Genomic DNA, 18,945 nt, shown 5'->3' with positions numbered 1-18,945 from the left:
AGCTTTTAAAGGATGAGAAGGGCTTCTAGTTCCCTTGCCCTGCTGCTGCTCAAGGTGGGACCCATAAGCCACTTCTGCATGCTCATATCTTGCAGCAAGAGGAGGGAGAGCACCTTGAATCCAAGAAAGAGGGTCTCTGCCCTTTTTGGGGGGTGGAGGGGTTATTCTTTGCTTTCATTCTTCTCTATGAAAATTGTTGTTCACTGCCAGCTTTCCATGTATTTGCCTTTCTTTGTTTTTCTAGAATATTTAATTCCTTTCTCCCAGCTCAGCTTGCTTTTATTAGGCTAATACATACAGCGGCCACAGGGGTACATGTCAAGCAGAGGAATGTTGCCCAGAGAGGTTGTGCAGTCTCCATCCTTGGAGGGGTCTAGGATCAGATTGGATGAAGCCGTGGGCAAGTGTGAATTTTTTGCATATAAATGCAGATCCTTGCCACAATGTGCCCTTGGGGCCAAGAAGGCCAACAGCTTCCTGGGCTGCATCCGGAAGAGCATGGCCAGTAGGTCGAGGGAGGTGATCCTTCCCCTCTACTCGGCCCTGGGGAGACCTCACCTGGAGTACTGTGTCCAGTGCTGGGCTCCCCAGTACAAGAGAGACATGGAGCTCCTGGAGCGAGTCCAGCGAAGGGCCACAAAGATGACTAAGGGATTGCAGCATCTCCCACATGATGAGAAGCTGAGAGAGCTGGGCCTGTTCAGCCTGGAGAAGAGAAGGCTTATACACATATCAATGTGTATAAATATCTGATGGGGGGAGTGTAAAGAAGATGGAGTCAGACTTTCTGTGGTGCCCAGTGACAAGACGCAATGGGCACAAACTGAAATCCAGGGAGGTCCATCTGAACATAAGGAAAAACTTTTTCACTGTGAGGACAGTCAAACACTGGAACACGTTGCCCAGAGAGGTTGTGGAGTCTCCATCCTTGGAGCTATCCAAAACTTGATTGGATATGGTCCTAGGCAATCTGCTCTAAGTGACCGTCCTTTGAGCAGGACATTGGACTAGACAACTTCCAGAGGTCCCTCACAACAAAGAGAAGAGCTCTCAGGTCACTGATCGATGCACCACTGAAGGAACCACTCATAGATGGCCAGATCTTTGTAACTGCTGAGACAGGGGAAGCAAGTTTAGTATGGGTCTCATGGGGCTAGTGGGAATGCACCAAACGTATTATAGACCATTTAGGGCAAGGGTCAAAGGTGGGGAAAGGAGGGATCAAAGTGGATCAGGGAGGAACAAGTCGGGGAAAATGGAAAGAGCAGCCGGAGAGGCTGGGACTCTGGGGGACAGATACTGGAGAGACCCATTTGTGCTGTGCATGCGTGGTGTGGGATCTGCCAGCCAGCTCCAAGACGGATTAGTTGGCAAAGAAGAATGGGATCAGGCCGCGTGCATTGCCCATGTTTACATGCATGCGGTTTGTGTTTCCGTGGTGCCTGCAAAAGCCGCCTTCTCCTTGCGTTGCTCCATTGACTTGTCTCTATGGGGGTGTGGGGGTGTGGGGGTGGGGGTGTGTATTTGTGTGTATTGGGGTACCCACTCAGCCTGTGCAGCCAGACCCGGGGCAGGGAAACGCAGCAGCAGTAGCAGGCTGGGTAGCAGAATTTCCTTGAGTCCCAAACTCCCCCAGATTCGACAACATTTAGCAGAGCGCATGCACAAATAAAGACAATCTTATTCCCAGGGGATGTGTGATCTGTGAGGCCCACAGCAAGACTTAGTTTCTCCCCACAGGCATGCAACAAAACAGAGAGAGCAAGGAAAATAAAACAAGTGAGAAAGAGGGTCATGGGAATGAGCATTTTTTCGCATGTGTACGCTTCTGTGCAGAGACATGGCTGTGATATATGTTGGAGATCTGTGATAAATAAACTGTATGACCATGCAGTAAAATGTAAGAGAACAAGACAGAAAAATATATGATATTGAGGAAGTGATGGTACTACCAAGAGATCACTGTGCTAGATATAGGCAAGCTAGTTCTGTAGAGATCAGATCCATTCAAGATCAGTGGCAGACCCTTTTGTTTTTTATGTTTGTCACAGATCACTGCCTGACCACTAACCTTTCTATGACCCTCCTACCATAGAGGAGTGCATTAAACTCCAATTACTGCAGAGCTAGACACGGGAAATTCTCTTTTCTGGGGCATGCACAGAGCACTGCAAGGCCCAGAGGTTTCAGACCTTAAGCCTTTATTGTCTAGAAAAGCTCTTTTTGCACATTTCAGAAGTCTGCTCAGCTTTCTCAGAGCCTTGTACAGCTGAATGCAAAGGAAGCAGGATACATTGCTTTACAGGTGGAGGGACGTGAAAAACCACTCAGAGAGGAAATATCTTTGCAGCATTTGCAAGAGATTTCCCCCTCTCCCCCCCGATGCCTGCAGAATACATAGTGGCTAATGGAATAAAAAAAATTGTAATCAGAGCTAGTTTGACAATGTTTTTGGAAGAGAGCAACATTGCAGGTCACATCGCAGCTGCTCTGTGAAAGGCATGTGCGGCCACAGGAGCGTACTCACATGAGCAGTGGTGAAGAACAGACTGCTGCCAGGGCCCGGATTTGGCAATGCGTCTCCTTCGGTAAATACAAGAAAGGCTGATGAATCCCCAGGAAGGTCTCCAGGTAGTCTAAAATCAGTTTGTTTTCCTGCAAGTATTTTGGTCCATTTAATGCTAAATGAAACTTCTCCCTACAGATCTTAAACTGTCAAACATACATCCACTTTCCAGGTGTGAATGAGCACAGATTTACATGCTCTATGATCTTTACCCTGCTCTTTTCTCCTCCCTGGCACTTCTTCTGTTGTGCGCTGATGGGCATCCTGGGCTGCCTCAAAGGCTTCTTCCCTACGTGTCATGGGCAGCGCAGTGTCCCTGTCCAGGACAGCTGTGGCCATTGTCTCCAGGACAGTTGTGGCTATTGTCTCCAACATGCTGATCTGCATCTGCAAAGCATCAGGGATGGAAGAGAGGAGAAGGAAAAGGTCACTGGAGCTTCCCAGGCTGTTCACATCCTTCTTTGAATAGGATAAATGGGAGCAAAGACCCTCCCCCCGCCTCCAGGCTGGTTATTTGGTCCCTGGTGAGACAAGTGAAAGGGGCAGTGCGTCCTGGCACAAAAGAGCCCACTCAAGGAACTTTCTGCAGACACATGTGCTTTCCCTGGGATGCCCCATGTCACATATTTCTTGGGGAAAATGCAGTCTCCACGTTTTTCACGTGCTGAGACATGCAAAGCAGCAGCCCCTCACCCCACTGTAACTGGGACCTGAGGGTTGGAGCGATGCCCCCTGAGAAGAGCCTAAGGAATGGGTCTTGTTCAGTTTAGGGAAGAAAAGGCTTTAGCAGGACCCAACAGCAGCAACATAGCCCCTGCATACAAGGAGAGGGAGCCAGGCTCTTCACAACAGTGTGTGTCAGGAAGATGAGAGACAACAAGCATAAGTTAAAACAAGACACGTTCAGACCGGATAGGAGGAGAAATTTTTCCCCACAAAGACAGTCCAGCATTGGAGCAAATTGCCTAGAGAGTGCAGTCTCCATCCTTGGAGGTTTTCAACACCTGACTGGATAAGACCTTGAGCAATCTAGTTTGACCCCAGAGCTACCCCTGCTTTGAGCAGGAGGTTGGACTAGAGACCTCTTGAAGTCCTTCCAACCGGAATTACTCTATAATTCTGTGATCATCATCTGCTGATCGAGACATGAGTTTTCATGAGCACCTGGACCTCCTATCCTCAACCTTCTTAAAAGCACCTGGCATTGCTGTAGTCGCCTTGAAGGGGCCTGATCTGCGAGGCCTTGTCCATTAGTGATTCACCTTCTGTTACTCCCTCGTGCGCTGAAAGCCAGTTTGTCCAGAGTAGAGATGGCACTTCTCTGGCACCTCTCACCGGGGGAATTCCTAGGGTTATCGCAATGTAAGTAAGTGGGAACAACAAACACATCCCTGCCCATGGCAAAGCAGCCACCTCAAGGATGAAGACCACAGTTTTTGATAGCCAACAGCAAGGTCAGAGCTTAAACTGAGAAGAAAAAAAAAATTACTTGTTTCTTTCTATTTATGAAGAAGCAGATTTATTATTTAAAAAAAAAGACAAAGAATATAAACATTTTCAGTGGATTGGGGGGGAAAAAAAACTGAGAGTGTACACTCTGTAAATCTGTTTGTTTCATTTTAAGATTCTATTATACAACATTTCTTCCCAGAATCCCTAACCTTCTTCTAAAACATAAAGTGGTGACACTGAAAAAAATTAGATTCAGGGCTTTTTTTTTCCTTTTTTATTCTACAGAAAGATGTTGTTGGAAAGCTACTTTCTAGTATGAACCTGTGGATTTGGTGAAGGCCAATCAAAATAAACACGTTTTACTTTCAGACCTTCTCTATCAGACCTATGGCTTTTTGGTTTTCATTGTGTTACAAGGGTTTTTTTAGCAGTGTCCTCCTGGTAGAAGAGTTATGAGAATAAAGAGGGCAAAGGCTGTGAGGAATTCTAATTTCCTGTAGGATACCTAGGAAGTATAAAAAAAAACTTGAAAGAGAAAGATCTTGAAATTGATTCATAACTCTTTAGGAAGTCCATGCGTATCTGAAATGAAGGATGTGAAGGGTATCACATTTACAACTCATTTATTTTCTTCTAGAAAGATTGATTTTTTTTGAATGTAATTATTAATTGAAATTATTTTCACTTTTATTGACAATAACTCTGGGTCTGAAGTTTGTCCAGAGTGTCTGCAAAAAGAGGCTGAGCTGTCCTGACTGAACACCCAGTACATCAAAACAAGACCAGAGGAGTGGAGAACTCCTTTTTCTGAAGTGAATTTTTGCACCTATAATATCATTTGTTGTAACTATTTAACTCAAAGATTGCTGCTATAGCCAAAGTTTCTGACGAAAAACTCTATTTTGTTAAGACATTTTTGGAAAATGAATGTGCCACAGGCACAAACAGAATGAATTAACTAAATCATTCAGTAGAATACGACTTAAAAAAAAAGAAAAAACAACTGTAGTATTAACTCAGCTTTTCCACTGCTATGGGAGAGATGGGAACTAAGACATGCAATGAGGAGAGTCTAGATATTTTTTATTAGTTTGCTGAGCCATTTTTCCCTCCTACAAAGCTGTCTACCTGGTCAGGGTTGGGTTTGGGTCGTCCTACGAGATTCACTCTGAGTTTGGTGGGGGTAAACACTTTTGGAAGGAGTTTACAATTGCTATTTATTTTTTGCCTAGTGGTAGAGCCTAGGAGTCTCTTGGCCGTGTACTAGGTGCTGTACAAACAGAGGACAGTCCCTCCTCCAGAGACTCTGAGTGAAAAACGAGATGAGATGGTGTGAGGATACAAGAGACAATAGCCAAGCACAGGTCACTGAGCAGTTCTGATTTTGTATATGTGAATTAAATTCAGGATCCTCCTCTGTATCTGTTTGGTCCTCACCCCATAGATGATGGGGTTGAGCACAGCAGGCACCAGGATGTAGACGTTCCCCATGGCAACACGAACCAGCGGAGCCAGGCCTCTCCCAAACCTGTGCACCACGGACAGCCCGATCAGGGGCACATAGAAGGCCAGGACCACGCAGATATGGGCAACACAGGTGCTGAACGCCTTGAGCCTCTCCTTCCACGATGCCAGGCGCAAGACGGCCCTGAGGATCAGGACGTAGGAGATGCAGATGAGGAGGCCGTCCAGCCCCATGACCAGCAGGATGGCGGTGAGACCATAGACCAGGCTGGGGGTGGTGTTGGCGCAGGCCAGGTTCATCACGTCCTGGTGCAGGCAGAAGGAGTGTGACAGGACCCGTGAGCTGCAGAAGGGAAGGGGCAGGAGGAGCAAAGGTAGGGGCAGGAAGAAGAGGACTGCCCTGGCCATGGCTGCCAGGCCTATTTTCACCGTCAGGGCATTGGTGAGGATGGCGGCATGTCTCAGCGGGTGGCAGATGGCCACGTACCGGTCCACAGCCATGGCCAGGAGGACGGTGGACTCGATGGCCGACAGGGTGTGGATGAGGAACATCTGGAGGAGGCAGGCGCCAAAGCTGATCTCCCTGGTGTTGAACCAGTAGAAGGAGAGGACGCGTGGCACTGTGGACGTGGACAAGGCCAGGTCAATGGCCGCCAGCATGCAGAGGAAGAAGTACATGGGAGCGTGCAGGCTCGGCTCCGTCTTCACGATGAACAGCACCGCACAGTTGCCTGCGATGGCCACAATGTATATGGAGCACAGGGGGATCGCCATCCAGAAGTGGGCAGCCTCCAGCCCAGGAATGCTGGCCAGAATGAAGGAGGAAGGGCTGAGATCGGAGCTGTTGGGGAAGGGCATGGCACGTGGGGCAACGTGCAGGCACGCTAGTCCATCCCACTTCCTCCACTGCAAGGGCAAGAGAAAAAACACCATTATAAATCATTTCCCATGACTGCGAATCCCGTGGGGCTGTGCCTGGGAGATGCAATGGTGTTTTACCATTGCCATAGCTATACAGAGGCAAGGTTTATGCAAAGAGCTCCTCTCTTACTTCTTTAGCCCATTATGGCTATATAGGACAACATGTACATCCATAAAATTGTGGCCTTTAATTCTGACCAGGGAATGCATGAATTATTTTTAACAGAAAATATTATAATATCAAAAATTTTAATGATAAATCCAAGAATTTCAGTTTTACATGAATATTTCCTGACCTGCTGCACCATCCTGGCAGAAATGTACTTTGTGAAACTACTTGTTTTGCCTCCCTGGTTCACTGCTCCGAAGTACTGTGCACACACACATGCGCGCACACACACACACACACATTTATTTGTCTGAGACACGCATATTTATTTGTTTGCACGCACAGAATGTTTTTTCATCTCTTCTTCCTGAAAACACACATTGAAATATCACAATACCTGTAGAGAAGAAATTTATGATCATTAGTCGTTTTTGATCCCCAAAAAGTTTATTATATAGCTGTAAACTTTCTGGTAGTCCTGTGATCCAAGGAGAACGGCAGATAAGATACCTGAAAGGGCTTGCTTTAGGTGCCCTGCTTCTGTTCTCAGGGATCAGATTTTTGAATGCATTTCAGTATCTGGAGGTTGTGCAGCTACCCGATAGCGTTACCCCCTGCACCAAACTGCACTGCTTCTGCTCGCAGCCTGGGTGTCAGTGACCGGTGCCACGGTGGGACGAGCTCAGCTCTGCAGAGGGAGGCAAAGATGGGGCCAGCAGGAGCCAGGGGTTTCTCCGAGGTGTGGAGAACCAGCGGCCGGAGAGATACTAGCACTAAGGCCAGGGGCTATAGGGCCCTGGCTGGCCTGGGCACCTCTGGGGGGCTGTGGAAAAGGCGCAGACCTGCCAGACTCACAGCCCCTGCGTACGAGGATGAAGGAGGGAGGCGGCAGTGAGATGCACCGGGCACCCAGCAGTGATTTCAGTCTCCTCAGCCACATCCTGCCTCTGTTTTGGATAAACCCACTGTCTCTCCTGCCTTGTATTTGCAGTGCATGTTCAAGCGCATAAGCCTGATTTGCGACATTGCTCAGTTTTCTGATGATGATTTTCGTGCCATGTAAAACAATGATGCGAAATGTTTTTATGGCAAGCTTTGCACAGCACTAATACAAACCGTTTTAAAGGTAATATTTGATTGCAAAGGACTTCTCTTTCTACTGCCTGCCCGTGGTGAAGCCCTTTCTCTAAAACAGTTGTTGCATTTTTTTTCTTGATGTTGACTTTTTTTCCATCTTGAATCTATAAAAAGGCTCACATTCTTATAACAACAGCTTTTAGCCTTTTATACACAATTTATAGACAGTGTAAATAGACTGTTAATATCAAGTTGAAATTTTCAGTAAACCACTTTGGTTAAAATGCAAATTGAATGAACAAAGTGCTTCCGTTATTGTCAGCAACTATCTGAGCCAACTTACCTGCCAGACACTGAAATGTAATCATATTATGAATCTCTGGAAATAAATCTGCCATCCTATTCATTTCTTACGAGAGAATGTGACTGGGAGACATACATACACACATAAGTGAATTATCCCTAGATGTTTCAGTTCATCTTTAGTTCGTTGGTGTTGGAAAACACACCAACGTTTTCAGATGTTAATAACAACTCTGGATTGCTAGTGTGATGAAGACCAGGTCCTGCAAGGAGCTTGCTCTCTGAAGAGATAAAAACCGGATCCTCATCTTTAAAAATACTAGCAAATGCAGATTATTTTCCTAGGTTGCTCCTTCCACCAGAAAGCCCCAGTAATCACATTTAGCAAGATGTGACCACTTGCAGACGATAAAACTGTCCTCACCAGAGAAGCACTGGCAGCAACCACTGAAGCTGATTGCAGTGTAAACGCTGATAAATACTGACCAGACTTCTCCCATGGAGCCAAAATGGGTCTGAGGCTCCAGTTTCCCAGGATGAAGCAGGCAGTGCAGTAATATTCAGCATCTGAATGGTCCTTTCCACTTCTCCTATCAGCAATGTGGCAATGAGAGGGGAATATAGGATGCTCCTCAAAAGCCCTTTTAGCTATTTCCTTATTTTTCAACCTCCGGTGATTTCTGGCTTTCTAAAAAGAAACATGCATAAGAGGTCGTTCTAATGAGATCTATTTTAGTAATCACCTGGGACCAGCTCTCTGCAGAGGTAAATGCGCACGGCTCCACTGATTCCCGCTGGGTGATACCTGTGTACAGTGTCCCAAGAGGAACTACAGATTTGCACACCTCTTGTGGGTTTCACCTGTTGACTTCAAGGAAATATTCTACTTGCTAAATATATGCCCTGCAAGGACTGCAGAGGCCCCTTCACATTGCAAGCAGACCCAAAATGGTTGGGAAGAAAATGAGATCGTGGATAAGCTACACTGTCTGAACTGTCCTCCCCACGGTGCAGCAAGCATGCCTAGCCAAAGGAAGGGACGTTCCTCCCGGTGCAACAGCCCTAGGCAAGAGTGGCCAGCTAAATAAGGGTTACCAGACTGGTTCACACTTGCTTTGGATGGCAGCAGGTACCAGCTGGCCCTGCAGACAGCGACTGTGATAGTCACATATGGGACAATCAGGCCTCTTTCAGCACCCTGATAGATTTGTGTAAAACCTGACGCATAAGATTTCTCACCTCTTCTGCTTTTTAGTTATCACTAACAATTGCAACCCCCTGTTTTCCGAGAAATACCCAGTTCGTTTTAGATCCTGCTATGTTATTTTGGACTTCAGCTGACTCCTTCATGCAGAGCTTGGATCTCCTTCTGCTCTGGAAAAGTACGGTTTGCAAATCCAGCTTTCTGCATTTAGGTGCTTGGGCCTTGACCTCCCTCCCAGACCTCTGATACTGTGTCTTGGAGCTTTTCCACCTCTGGGACAGCATCTCCCAAGGATTTTGGAAGTCCATATGCTCAGATTTCAAAAGCCGATACTTCTGTGGAATGCACTGGTAGTCTAAATGCAGTGGACAATGCTGTTGATACTTTTCTTCTCCTGTTACTGGAGCTGACCCAGATTTTTCATCTAAACATTTTTCCTTAAAATCCTAGTGACACACATCAGCTAAACAACTTCACGAATATGTAAGCATTTTTCCATATCATCTCACCAGTAAAAAATGTAAATCAAACCAAAATGCTACCTCAAAGTGAAAAGAGAAAATAAAAGGTAAAAATATAAGAAATCATTCCAAATCAAACCATTAAAATTAAAATTTCATCTTAATTTAAGGTTTGATCAAATGGTTTTCTCCTATATTTTTTGGCATCCTGGATGGAGATCATGGGAATTAACAGAAAGCGGCGGTGTTTATCCAAGTGAACAACTTGCTACAGGAACCGGATGTGGGCCCAAACTAGAATCCTGTTGTAAATCCACTTTATTAGCATTTTACAGAGACGTACTCATTTAAACTAGCTGCCTGGTAATGGAAAACTCAACGTGGGGCTGCACTGAGGCAGGCAGGCTGGATTCCCTTCATGTTCAGGGTGCCCTCATTTCCCCCCCACCCCACCCCGTATGGTAACTGATACTGTTGTAGGGAATGTGTCAGCTTCCAGCACTGCCCAGAAATTAACCCATCCCAAATCCTAGAGTTAGTAGTAGGGTTGGCTTTTTCAATGGATCTCAACTCAGGACCTCACAGCCTATCAAAAGGGACCTCCATCATGGGTCTAGCATGGTCTAATCTGGCCTTGTGGTTCTCCAGAGTCAAACCAGAAGATGTTCAAATTGTAGGCAAAAATAGATGAAGGTCTGCAAGAACCAGCCCAGCCAGGAAATACAACACGGCTCCCTATGGCTTACACTGGACGTGTACTAAGTTTTCCACAACTACCACAGCAAGATCAAACGAGAGGACAGTGGAGTGGGGGAGATCCAGAAGTGCAGGTTTCAAGCCTGGGGATCCTCATACTCTGTGCCTGATATATTTTAAGGTAAACAGGCTGTGCCGTGCAAGCTACCTATGTTTCCCACTGCTCTTCCTGTGCCTCCTAGGAAATAAATCCACTGACAAATACTGTAAGTGATGGCATGGTACAAAAAGCGGTCAGAGCATCACAGAATAAGCATTAGCCGGTTTAAGTGACTCATCTGTCTTGTTTTTCTCTTATGCAAACGTTAAACTGCAATTATCTTTTCTCTATTCCCTCAGGCATCCGAAATTAGATTTTTGAACATATGTTCCTAAAAGATGGTACCTTTTATAGAAGTTCCCAAATATGCTTGGACATCTGCTTAGTTCTCTTTGGCTACACAGGTTTGGGAGTGGATGGGGAGACAGAAGCGCTGCTGAACTGGGTAATGGAGGCTGGCCAACTGCACCATAAGCCTCACTTCTCTGTAGTCTCCTGGTATGGTATTAAATTGTCTATACACCTCTTCCCTGGCTGCCCCCACCACCCGAACGCACATTCACTTGAGGCGCAGGCTCTTTGTGCTTTTGTTCTGTCTCAAAATGGTTATAGCTAAGAAGTCCAGGGAGAAACCAGCTGGAAATTTTCAGACTGGGAGCAATGCTGTGCAGGGTCCTGCTGGCCACACTTCTCCCCAGCAAAGCTCTTCTCTAGGCTTTTCTGCTGAAAACTGTCTTTCTTGTTTGTTCCCTTATGTTAGCCTTTTCTCTGATAAAAGCTAGCTACCAGCACTGGAGTGGACTGTAAATATTTTGAGCAGAGTGCTCCCATTAAAGTATGTACATTCAGTAATTTTTGCTGCTGTCTGGGCCTGCACTCTGAGCCCTACTGTGCCTGCCACTGAGGCAGCGATTTTGGTAGTGTTTTGCTGAATAGTAGTTTACTCTGTGCAATGACCCCCTGGGATCTGCAGCAAAATAAGTAGCACTACCCAAAACAAATAGTTTTGGCCTGAGAATCCTTCCCTTGGGAATCTTCTCTACTACCTTTCAATTTTTTTTATGGAGATGTTCCCTCATTATTCTTTTCTCTCTTTGTTCTAGGTATGGTGATGAATAGAGCAGAACAGAAAAAGACACTAATCCAGGCTTAGTCTGAAACTCTCCAAAGGAAGTGCTAAGTGCTAAGTTCTGGTATGAAATTGCATACCTACTTATACCTCTCTGTTCTTTCACCCTTCCAAGGTGAATACTGACCATTTCTTCATATTCTACGCCCTGTTTGAGGCCGGCCAAACTATGGTACACAAGCAACAAAAATATGGATCCATCAGTTGGTGGCATGGAAGCTTCTGGGCAATTTTATTCTCTCCCTGAAAGCAAGACAAGAGCATCATGGAACCCTGCTGCATGCCTGGATGAGACCCATCCTACAGCAGAGCAATAAGATGATGGGAGATCACTTCCCACCTGTGAACTGCTCCTCCTTGTTCTCTGAGGGGTACATCGGTGCCTTGCGGATCTCAGTCAGAAGACTTTAGTATGTGGCCATAGTGTCAGGAGGTTTAGCCGTTACTATTGCACCTTTGAAACCCTCCTTTATCAACACCAAGAATGCCAACCACACCAGAGCCCCAGGCACCATCCGAATAAAGAAAACCTAATATATACAATCCTGTGCTCATATACAGCAAATCCTGAAGATTTTATGCAACACTAGCCTAATATCCCTGTGTCATATGCCCAGGAAAAAAAAGGCTTCATCATATCTTTTGACCTTTTACAACGAATAGGCCTTTTATTGAGGATATTGTGTTCTGATACACACATACATTAAATTCAGTGCAAAACAATGGCTGGAACATTAGACGTGGGAAGATGGAAAGGCTCAATGAAGTCAACAAAAGATGCAAAAGCAGCACTGTTTTCATCACTGTAGGTGTATAGGGCAATTTAGAAACACAGATGAGGATGAAAGCTGCATCTTTGGGGGGAGGGTTGGCAGTGCTGATGGCCTATTTAAAGGGATCTCATCTTCAGAAAATGCACTGTGCCCAGGCCCTGGAAATGAGGCTCCTGTGGGATGTTCTCAGTCGAGCAACTAATGACTGGGATATTCAGAGTGATTCCAAACTCCTGGGCAAACCCTGCCTGGTAACAGTTTGTCATCTGGGCTAGCTATGCTGTGACATGAAATGAGGAAGCAGTGACCTTGTGCTAGGGGGTCTGAGTGAAGGTTAAACACTGTTATCTGGCTACCACAATTTGCATAGCATGCATTGCAGAGGCTGTTTGATCCACCTCATTGTGTGACCTGAGTTAGCAGACCATTTTCCTGTAACTGTCTCCCTACAATTGGGTCCTTCTGTCTGTATATGCCACTGGCAGCAATGCCTGGAGTGTTCATAGGCTGCTGGAAGGAATTGAGTGTCATGGTGGGACAAAAACTGGAAGACCATAACTCTAGGTTGAGATGCAGCTTCCAAGTGGATTTGCAGTTCTTTCATCCTAACTAACAACAGTCGTCCCAGCAGATGGAGTGCCAAGAAACCAGTCCCCTAGCACTTTCTACCAGAACTGGTGGAGGAAGCTACCAGCTGGGCTAGCTCTTCCTCTGCAGTGCTCTGAGCAAAGCCCCCCGGATATGGCTGGATTTTATGCTGTAGATAATGGGGTTGAGAGCAGGGGGAATTATAAGGTAGGTATAGGCCACCAGGGTGTTAACCAAGGGAGGGACGTTCTTTCCAAAGCGATGGATCATGGACAGTCCAATCATTGGGATGAAGAATATTAGGACAGCACAGATATGGGAGACACATGTATTCATAGTCTTGAGACACTCCTCCTTGGTTGCAAGGCTGATAGCAGTTTTAATGATTAGGACGTAGGACAGTACAATGAAGATGAAGTCCATTCCCACCGTTGATAAGAGAATAATCATACCGTAGAAGACATTGACTTTTATATCTGCACATGCTAGGTTCATGACATCAGGATGGAAGCAAAATGAATGAGAAAGCTCAGTTTTCTTGCAATAGGTTAATCTCCTGAGCAAGAAGGGTACTGGAAGGAGGGAAAGCACACTTCTCAATATAATTGCCAGCCCTATTTTTATAATAGTTGTCTTGGTCAATATTGATGAGTATCTCAGGGGATGGGAGATAGCAATGAACCGGTCAAATGCCATTGCCAGGAGCACAGAGGATTCGGTCAGGGACAGTATGTGGATAAAGTACATCTGAGTGAGGCAAGCATCAAACCCAATCCTTCGGATATTAAACCAAAAAATGCCCATAGTCGTAGGCAGTGTACATAAAGCCAAGCCCAGGTCAGTGACTGCCAACATAGAGAGGAGGTAATACATCGGTTCATGAAGACTTTGAGTCTTCTTGATGATGAAGAGGATCATACAGTTCCCCAAGAGAGCAACAAAGTACAGTGCACAGAAAGGGATGGAGATCCAATGGTGAAGGGCTTCCAGCCCTGGGATGCCCATCATGAGGAAAGCTGACGGCTGATAGAAAGAGCCATTGAATTCCCACGTGGTATGTGAGTCATGCTCCATCCCAGCTCAGATCTCACATGACCTATACCTAAAAACAAATCAACAACAGAAACCCCACATAGTTGGACTCTTGACTGAATATAGAACTGGGTAATGTCAAGACCCACATCCTTCCGCCTCCCCGCCAACCTGAGCAGATGCCTCTGTGCTATTCAGGACAGTGTCCTAATTATCATGGAGTCACATATGACTACACCCTGACTGCCCATTAAACCACAGAAGGAAGGGGAAAATATCCTCAAGCTCTTGAAAGGAAAATTTTAAGCATCCTGGTGAGTGCTACTATTTTACTGTTTTCCCCAAATGCCACAGGCTGTATCGCTGTGTTGAGTAAGCAAATGCTTTTACTATGGCCATCCTAACCAAGACTAAGCTGCTAAGCAGATGGCTTCTTCTTCTTGTTAACCAAAGGCTGAAGGACCTGAAATTAAACTCTGACTTCTCACTATAGACGTTAACATGGAAAATAAATGACAAAATATAACAGAGAATCAGGCATTTAGACTGCTGATCACAACCTGGGCGGAGCTGGTGGTGAATGTGGCCACAGAGGAAGCTAGGGCTGAAGGCGCCGTGAGATAGCCACATTCAGGATCTGGAGGGAGGCTGGAAAGGTGAGCGGCAACGCTGGGCTCCAGGCTGCAGGAGAGCAGGCTGGCTCGATTAGGGAATTGCTGGGCAAGGTAGCCCAGGAGCAGCAGGGGATACCCCTGGAAGGACGGGGTGCCCAAGAGCATGGGCTGGCTTTTAAAGAAACCTAGGAACAAACTATCCCGTTGTGTAAAAAGACAGGGAATTTCGGTAGGAGGACTTTTGGTTAACCAAGGACCTTCTTGAAGAGCTAAAAGGCAAAAAGCTCACAAAAGAGAAGCAGAAACAAGACAAGGCAACAGAGAGAAGAATGTAAAAGTATTGCTTGGGCCCTTAGGGATGAAATCAGATGGGCCAAAGCCCAGCTGCAGCAAGGGCTAGTGGGGATATTAGGTGTAATAAGATGGGATCCTACAGGTATGCTAGGAGCAAAAGGAAGTTCAGGGGAAATGCGAGTGCAAATGTGGGGGAGATGACCCAACAAGGTACGATATGAGGAAGGCTCAAGTACTTGGTGCCTTCCTGGCCTCAGCCTTCATGGGCAAAGCCTCTCCCAGCCCGGCAGGTCCTGGTGGCTGGGAAAGCAGAGGGAGAGCCAGTAGCAGGGAGCCATGGGTTGGGATTGCTCAAACCTGAAGATATTCACATGGATGGGACTGGAGAATATTCACCCGTGGGTGCTGGAGAGGCTAGCTGGGGTGATTACGAGGCTGTTGTCTGTCATCTACCGGAGGATGATCTATCATCATGGTGACTGGGGGAAGTCACTGATGCCTGGGAAAAAGCCCATGTTGTGTTCATCTTTGAGAAAGGTAAGCGTCAGGCTCTGCAACCTCTTTCCCTCCGCATCTCATAGGGGTTTAGCTGCCTGCATTCGAGGTCAAATACTGGCACAGTACAGCTGTGCAACCACAGAGCAGACTTGTGACTGAGAAGCCCCATCATGGCCTCCTTCCTTTGCTCAGGAGCTGCATTTAAACTCTCCTTTGCTCTCAGGCTTTTTCTGAGCTATGCCGCAGATTTGCCTATGCCTAGTCTTGTACCTTGCTCATCCCGATCCCAGACCTGTGGATGTGAACTCCCAGCCTGGCTTCAGACCTAGTCCACGCATGGCAGTCGGGACTGTGGTTTGCCCGGGTGGCTGTCAGCAGAGCTGCTCAGGTCCCCTTGTCCTGCTCCATGTGAACGCTGCCCTGCTTGCCGTGCTGCCACCCTCAGCTTCTGCTCCCCAACCCCGGTGGGCAGCCACCCTGCTCCCTGACCCAGTGAAAGTCCAGGGGATTCCAGGCTGGAGAGCTTCACCACACCCTCTGGAAACACCACAGAATGCATCCTCTTTGGTCTATCTTTAAATACATAGAGGACAAGAGGGCAATCAGGAACAGCCAGCACAGGTTTAGCAAAGGCAGACCATGCCTGATGGCTGCCTTCTGTGATTAAATGACTGGCTGCGTGGATGGGGAGAAAGCCATGGATGTGCAAAACAAGAACTAATTAAAGAAAAACACCCTGACATTTCAGTCTTAGTGGACGTTCTGTAGGGTACAAAACAAGCAGGTCAAAAGTCTGAAGAAGCAAGAAGGGTTTACTCTAACGCTGTTCATTTTTTGTATAAACACAGTTATCCTGCGTGATGTATTTATTACACCCCTAACAGAATTTCATTCCATTAGACTCTCAGCCTGCATGTGAATATGGTGATAAAACTCAAGCTTAGAAGGGACAAACATCTTCCTTCTCCAGGGTAAAAAGCAACATGAATCGGATAGGAACAGGGGAAGAATCCCAGAATCTTTACCACTAGACAGGGACCTTTTATCTTCAGGGCAAAGCTGCATGTTAGCATCTGGAGTCCTTTGCCCGCACGTAGTCCCCGGGGTGTCAGTTGCTGATGGGCAAGTTGCAGCCCCCCTGCAGGAGGGCCTCATCAGTGCATGAGACAGCAGGCGAGAGGATGCAGCCGCTTACCAGGTGGCGTCTAGCACTTTCCCCATAGGCATCAGGCAAGGTCAGTGTTGGCAAAAGGAAGCTGTCCAGATGCACTTTTGGTCCTAATCTGGCCATTTTGCACTCCCCTAAGGTAAGAATTATTCCCTTTCTGTCAATGAGACATTATCTAATTAGTGAGAATTAATCAATACCAAAGAAAGCATAGAAATACAGATTATTGCCTTGTGCAATTCAGTTTCGTCTGCAGGCTGGGTACCTAAAAACCTGAAGTGCGTGCGTGTGTGTATGTCTGTCTAACAGGCTCCCTTACTGCAAAATCTGGCAGATATCTAGGAATCTCAAAGATATTAAGATTTGATGGGTTTCCAGAAACACGGAGGTGGATAAGGAAGAGAGATTCTGTCAGTGCAGGTTCAGAAAGAAGGGATCGACTACGAACTCGCTGGGATTCGACACAGAATGGGTCTATTGGGGTGCTCCTCCTGCAAGGAAACGTTCACTCCAAGCTCAGGCCTCGTCAGACAGCAACAACTCCTACCACGCTACGTGAAGTCATAAGAAAAGGGCTTTATTAGCTCTGCTCCCCTCAGAGCTACTCTGGTTTGCTATGCATTCATAGCTGTTGCAGAAAGGGATCCCACTCCAAGACTTTTGGTATGTATAGTTCCTGGTTATAGTTCCCAGTGGACTACTGAGGGACAGCAATCATACTTCTCACACTGCAGCCAAGCCCTGATCAGGAAACAAGCCTCCAGTTGCAGGTAGATATGAATTTAAAGATTAATAGCAGGAGCTGAACAGTCGTTGCTGCTGGCCTAAAAAGGCAACCTACTGCAGAAAGAAAGCCCAACTGCTTATTGTCCAAGGAGTTTCTATGCTAGAAGAGGTACTCTAGATAGCCCAGGCAGACAAAAATGCAGATGTCTCAAAGGGGACATGGCCAGGCTGTGCTTCCCTTCCTCCCTTTCCAGCCCTCAAAGGCTATGCTCTGGTTTCTTTTCTTTCTACAGCTTTGATTTTCATGCAGTAGCCTTAGCAAAGTGCTGGTGCTTTAAGGGAATCTACTGAGCACAGGCAAATGTAGGGGCCTGAGAGATGAGGTGGGGGAGGATGAGACAAAAACATCAGTTTTTTCCCAAGAGGAGACTGTTGTTTTCACAGCTGCTTTGCTGTCAACTCTAGCAGGGATGAGCCATGTAGCTAAAGAAGAAGGATTAGAAACGTGACTCTGGGAAGACAGCACCTACAAAGCTTGGTTTCTGTTGACTTTAAAGGCAGGAATAAGAATATGCCATTCTCCCGGCTGAGCTGGGCTCCCCGATAGTGGAAGAGTAGCTGATTCCTCTTTGGGCTTGCACATCAAATGGCAGCGATTCATGGCATTACAACGGCAAAACCTTCCCCTGGAGGCATTCGCCGGTTTACCCCGTGCCTATGGGGCCGGGGTGGCGATATGCAGGACACACTGCAGAGCTCGCGCTTGCAAAGCTGCAATCACAGCTCCCCGCTTTATCAAGCAAATCAAACCCAGCTGGTGCCATGGTGTGGCATGGACCTCCCCAGCAGTGCCTCAGAGATGCATCTCTCTGCTTACGTCGGTACCCAGGCCCCCTAAACCACAGTCACCGGATGATTAGTTACGCAGTGAGCGCAGTGCCCTTGTGATGAAGACGCTGCTAATTATCTAGGGTACTTACCAAGATCAGCAGCCTGGGCTGGGTGTTTTACAACCTGCGTGTGCGTTGCAAGGCAGCACAATCCGGTTACAATGCACAGGAAGAACTTACATCCGCATCCCCGTGTTGGGAGAGTGGCATTTATAACTCACCCTGAAGACTGACCCTGTTGCGGTCACACAACCAATCGGGAGCCTCAGCGGAGCCCAAGCTCTCCATGCGTAAACAGTATGAAATGTATGAGTGAAAATAGTATGTGAAGTAAATGATCTTTTCCATTTATGATGCTCTCCCAGCAGGCATGATTTTCTCTTGATGGTTTATTGGGCGACATGTTTATAGTTCCCTGTGATTTATGGCTAGCAATGCTGCAGCATGCTGGCAATACACATAATTTTTATTGTGAGAATGGATCTGTGATGCAAGTAATAATAAATTTTGCAAGAAGAGTGCTTGCAGCATCTCTCCAAGGGAATAGCAGAGGTGATAGGGTGTTAGCTATCCCCTCCACAAATAGTGATATGTAAAGTGTTTAATTAAAATCATTTTATATTGCACAATAAAAACAAACTAAATATTACAAAGCCAAACACAGACACATTAGCAGATATCCTCTCAGAGGGCCCAGAAGCCTGTTGTATCTGGATGTCTCATGATAATAAATTTATCTTTACCACCTCAGCTGTTGAGATGGAAATTGCTTATCAACCCCTATTTCTGTGGCTGTAAGCCAAGACACAGAGGAGCTAAAGGGTATGCCCCGTCTCATATGAGGAGTCTGTAGTAAATATAGTCATCGGAGCTAAGTGAT

The 18,945-nt window shown here is 46.5% G+C and overlaps 2 protein-coding genes across 2 annotated transcripts in view; both read right to left on the bottom strand.

Annotated features, from left to right (window-relative positions):
• Positions 1 to 5,125: 5,125 nt before the first annotated feature.
• The window catches only part of LOC104141509 (olfactory receptor 51E2-like), a 40,308-nt gene continuing 26,488 nt past the window's right edge, over positions 5,126 to 18,945 (bottom strand). The window contains exon 2 of the mRNA XM_009670846.2: positions 5,126 to 6,388. Within this exon, the coding sequence (XP_009669141.1) occupies positions 5,384 to 6,340 (957 nt within the window). The 5' untranslated portion in view covers positions 6,341 to 6,388 and the 3' untranslated portion in view covers positions 5,126 to 5,383. The remainder of the gene's footprint in view (positions 6,389 to 18,945) is intronic.
• On the bottom strand, positions 12,127 to 18,251 carry LOC104141517 (olfactory receptor 51G2). The gene is made up of 2 exons (XM_068930943.1): positions 18,156 to 18,251; positions 12,127 to 13,945 (listed from the first exon to the last, which is right to left on the bottom strand). The coding sequence occupies exon 2, from the start codon at positions 13,915 to 13,917 to the stop codon at positions 12,955 to 12,957; it is 963 nt and encodes a 320-aa protein (XP_068787044.1). The 5' UTR covers positions 13,918 to 13,945; positions 18,156 to 18,251; the 3' UTR covers positions 12,127 to 12,954.

Source organism: Struthio camelus, chromosome 1 (genome assembly GCF_040807025.1).
Source record: "Struthio camelus isolate bStrCam1 chromosome 1, bStrCam1.hap1, whole genome shotgun sequence".
Lineage (NCBI taxonomy): Eukaryota > Metazoa > Chordata > Aves > Struthioniformes > Struthionidae > Struthio > Struthio camelus.
The sequence above is the reverse complement of the archived record's forward strand: the minus strand, read 5'-3'. Positions and strand labels throughout refer to the sequence as shown.

Coding starts and splice junctions, on each gene's coding strand:
- LOC104141517 (XM_068930943.1), bottom strand. CDS start 13,917: ATGGAGCATGACTCACATACCACGTGGGAATTCAATGGCTCTTTCTAT.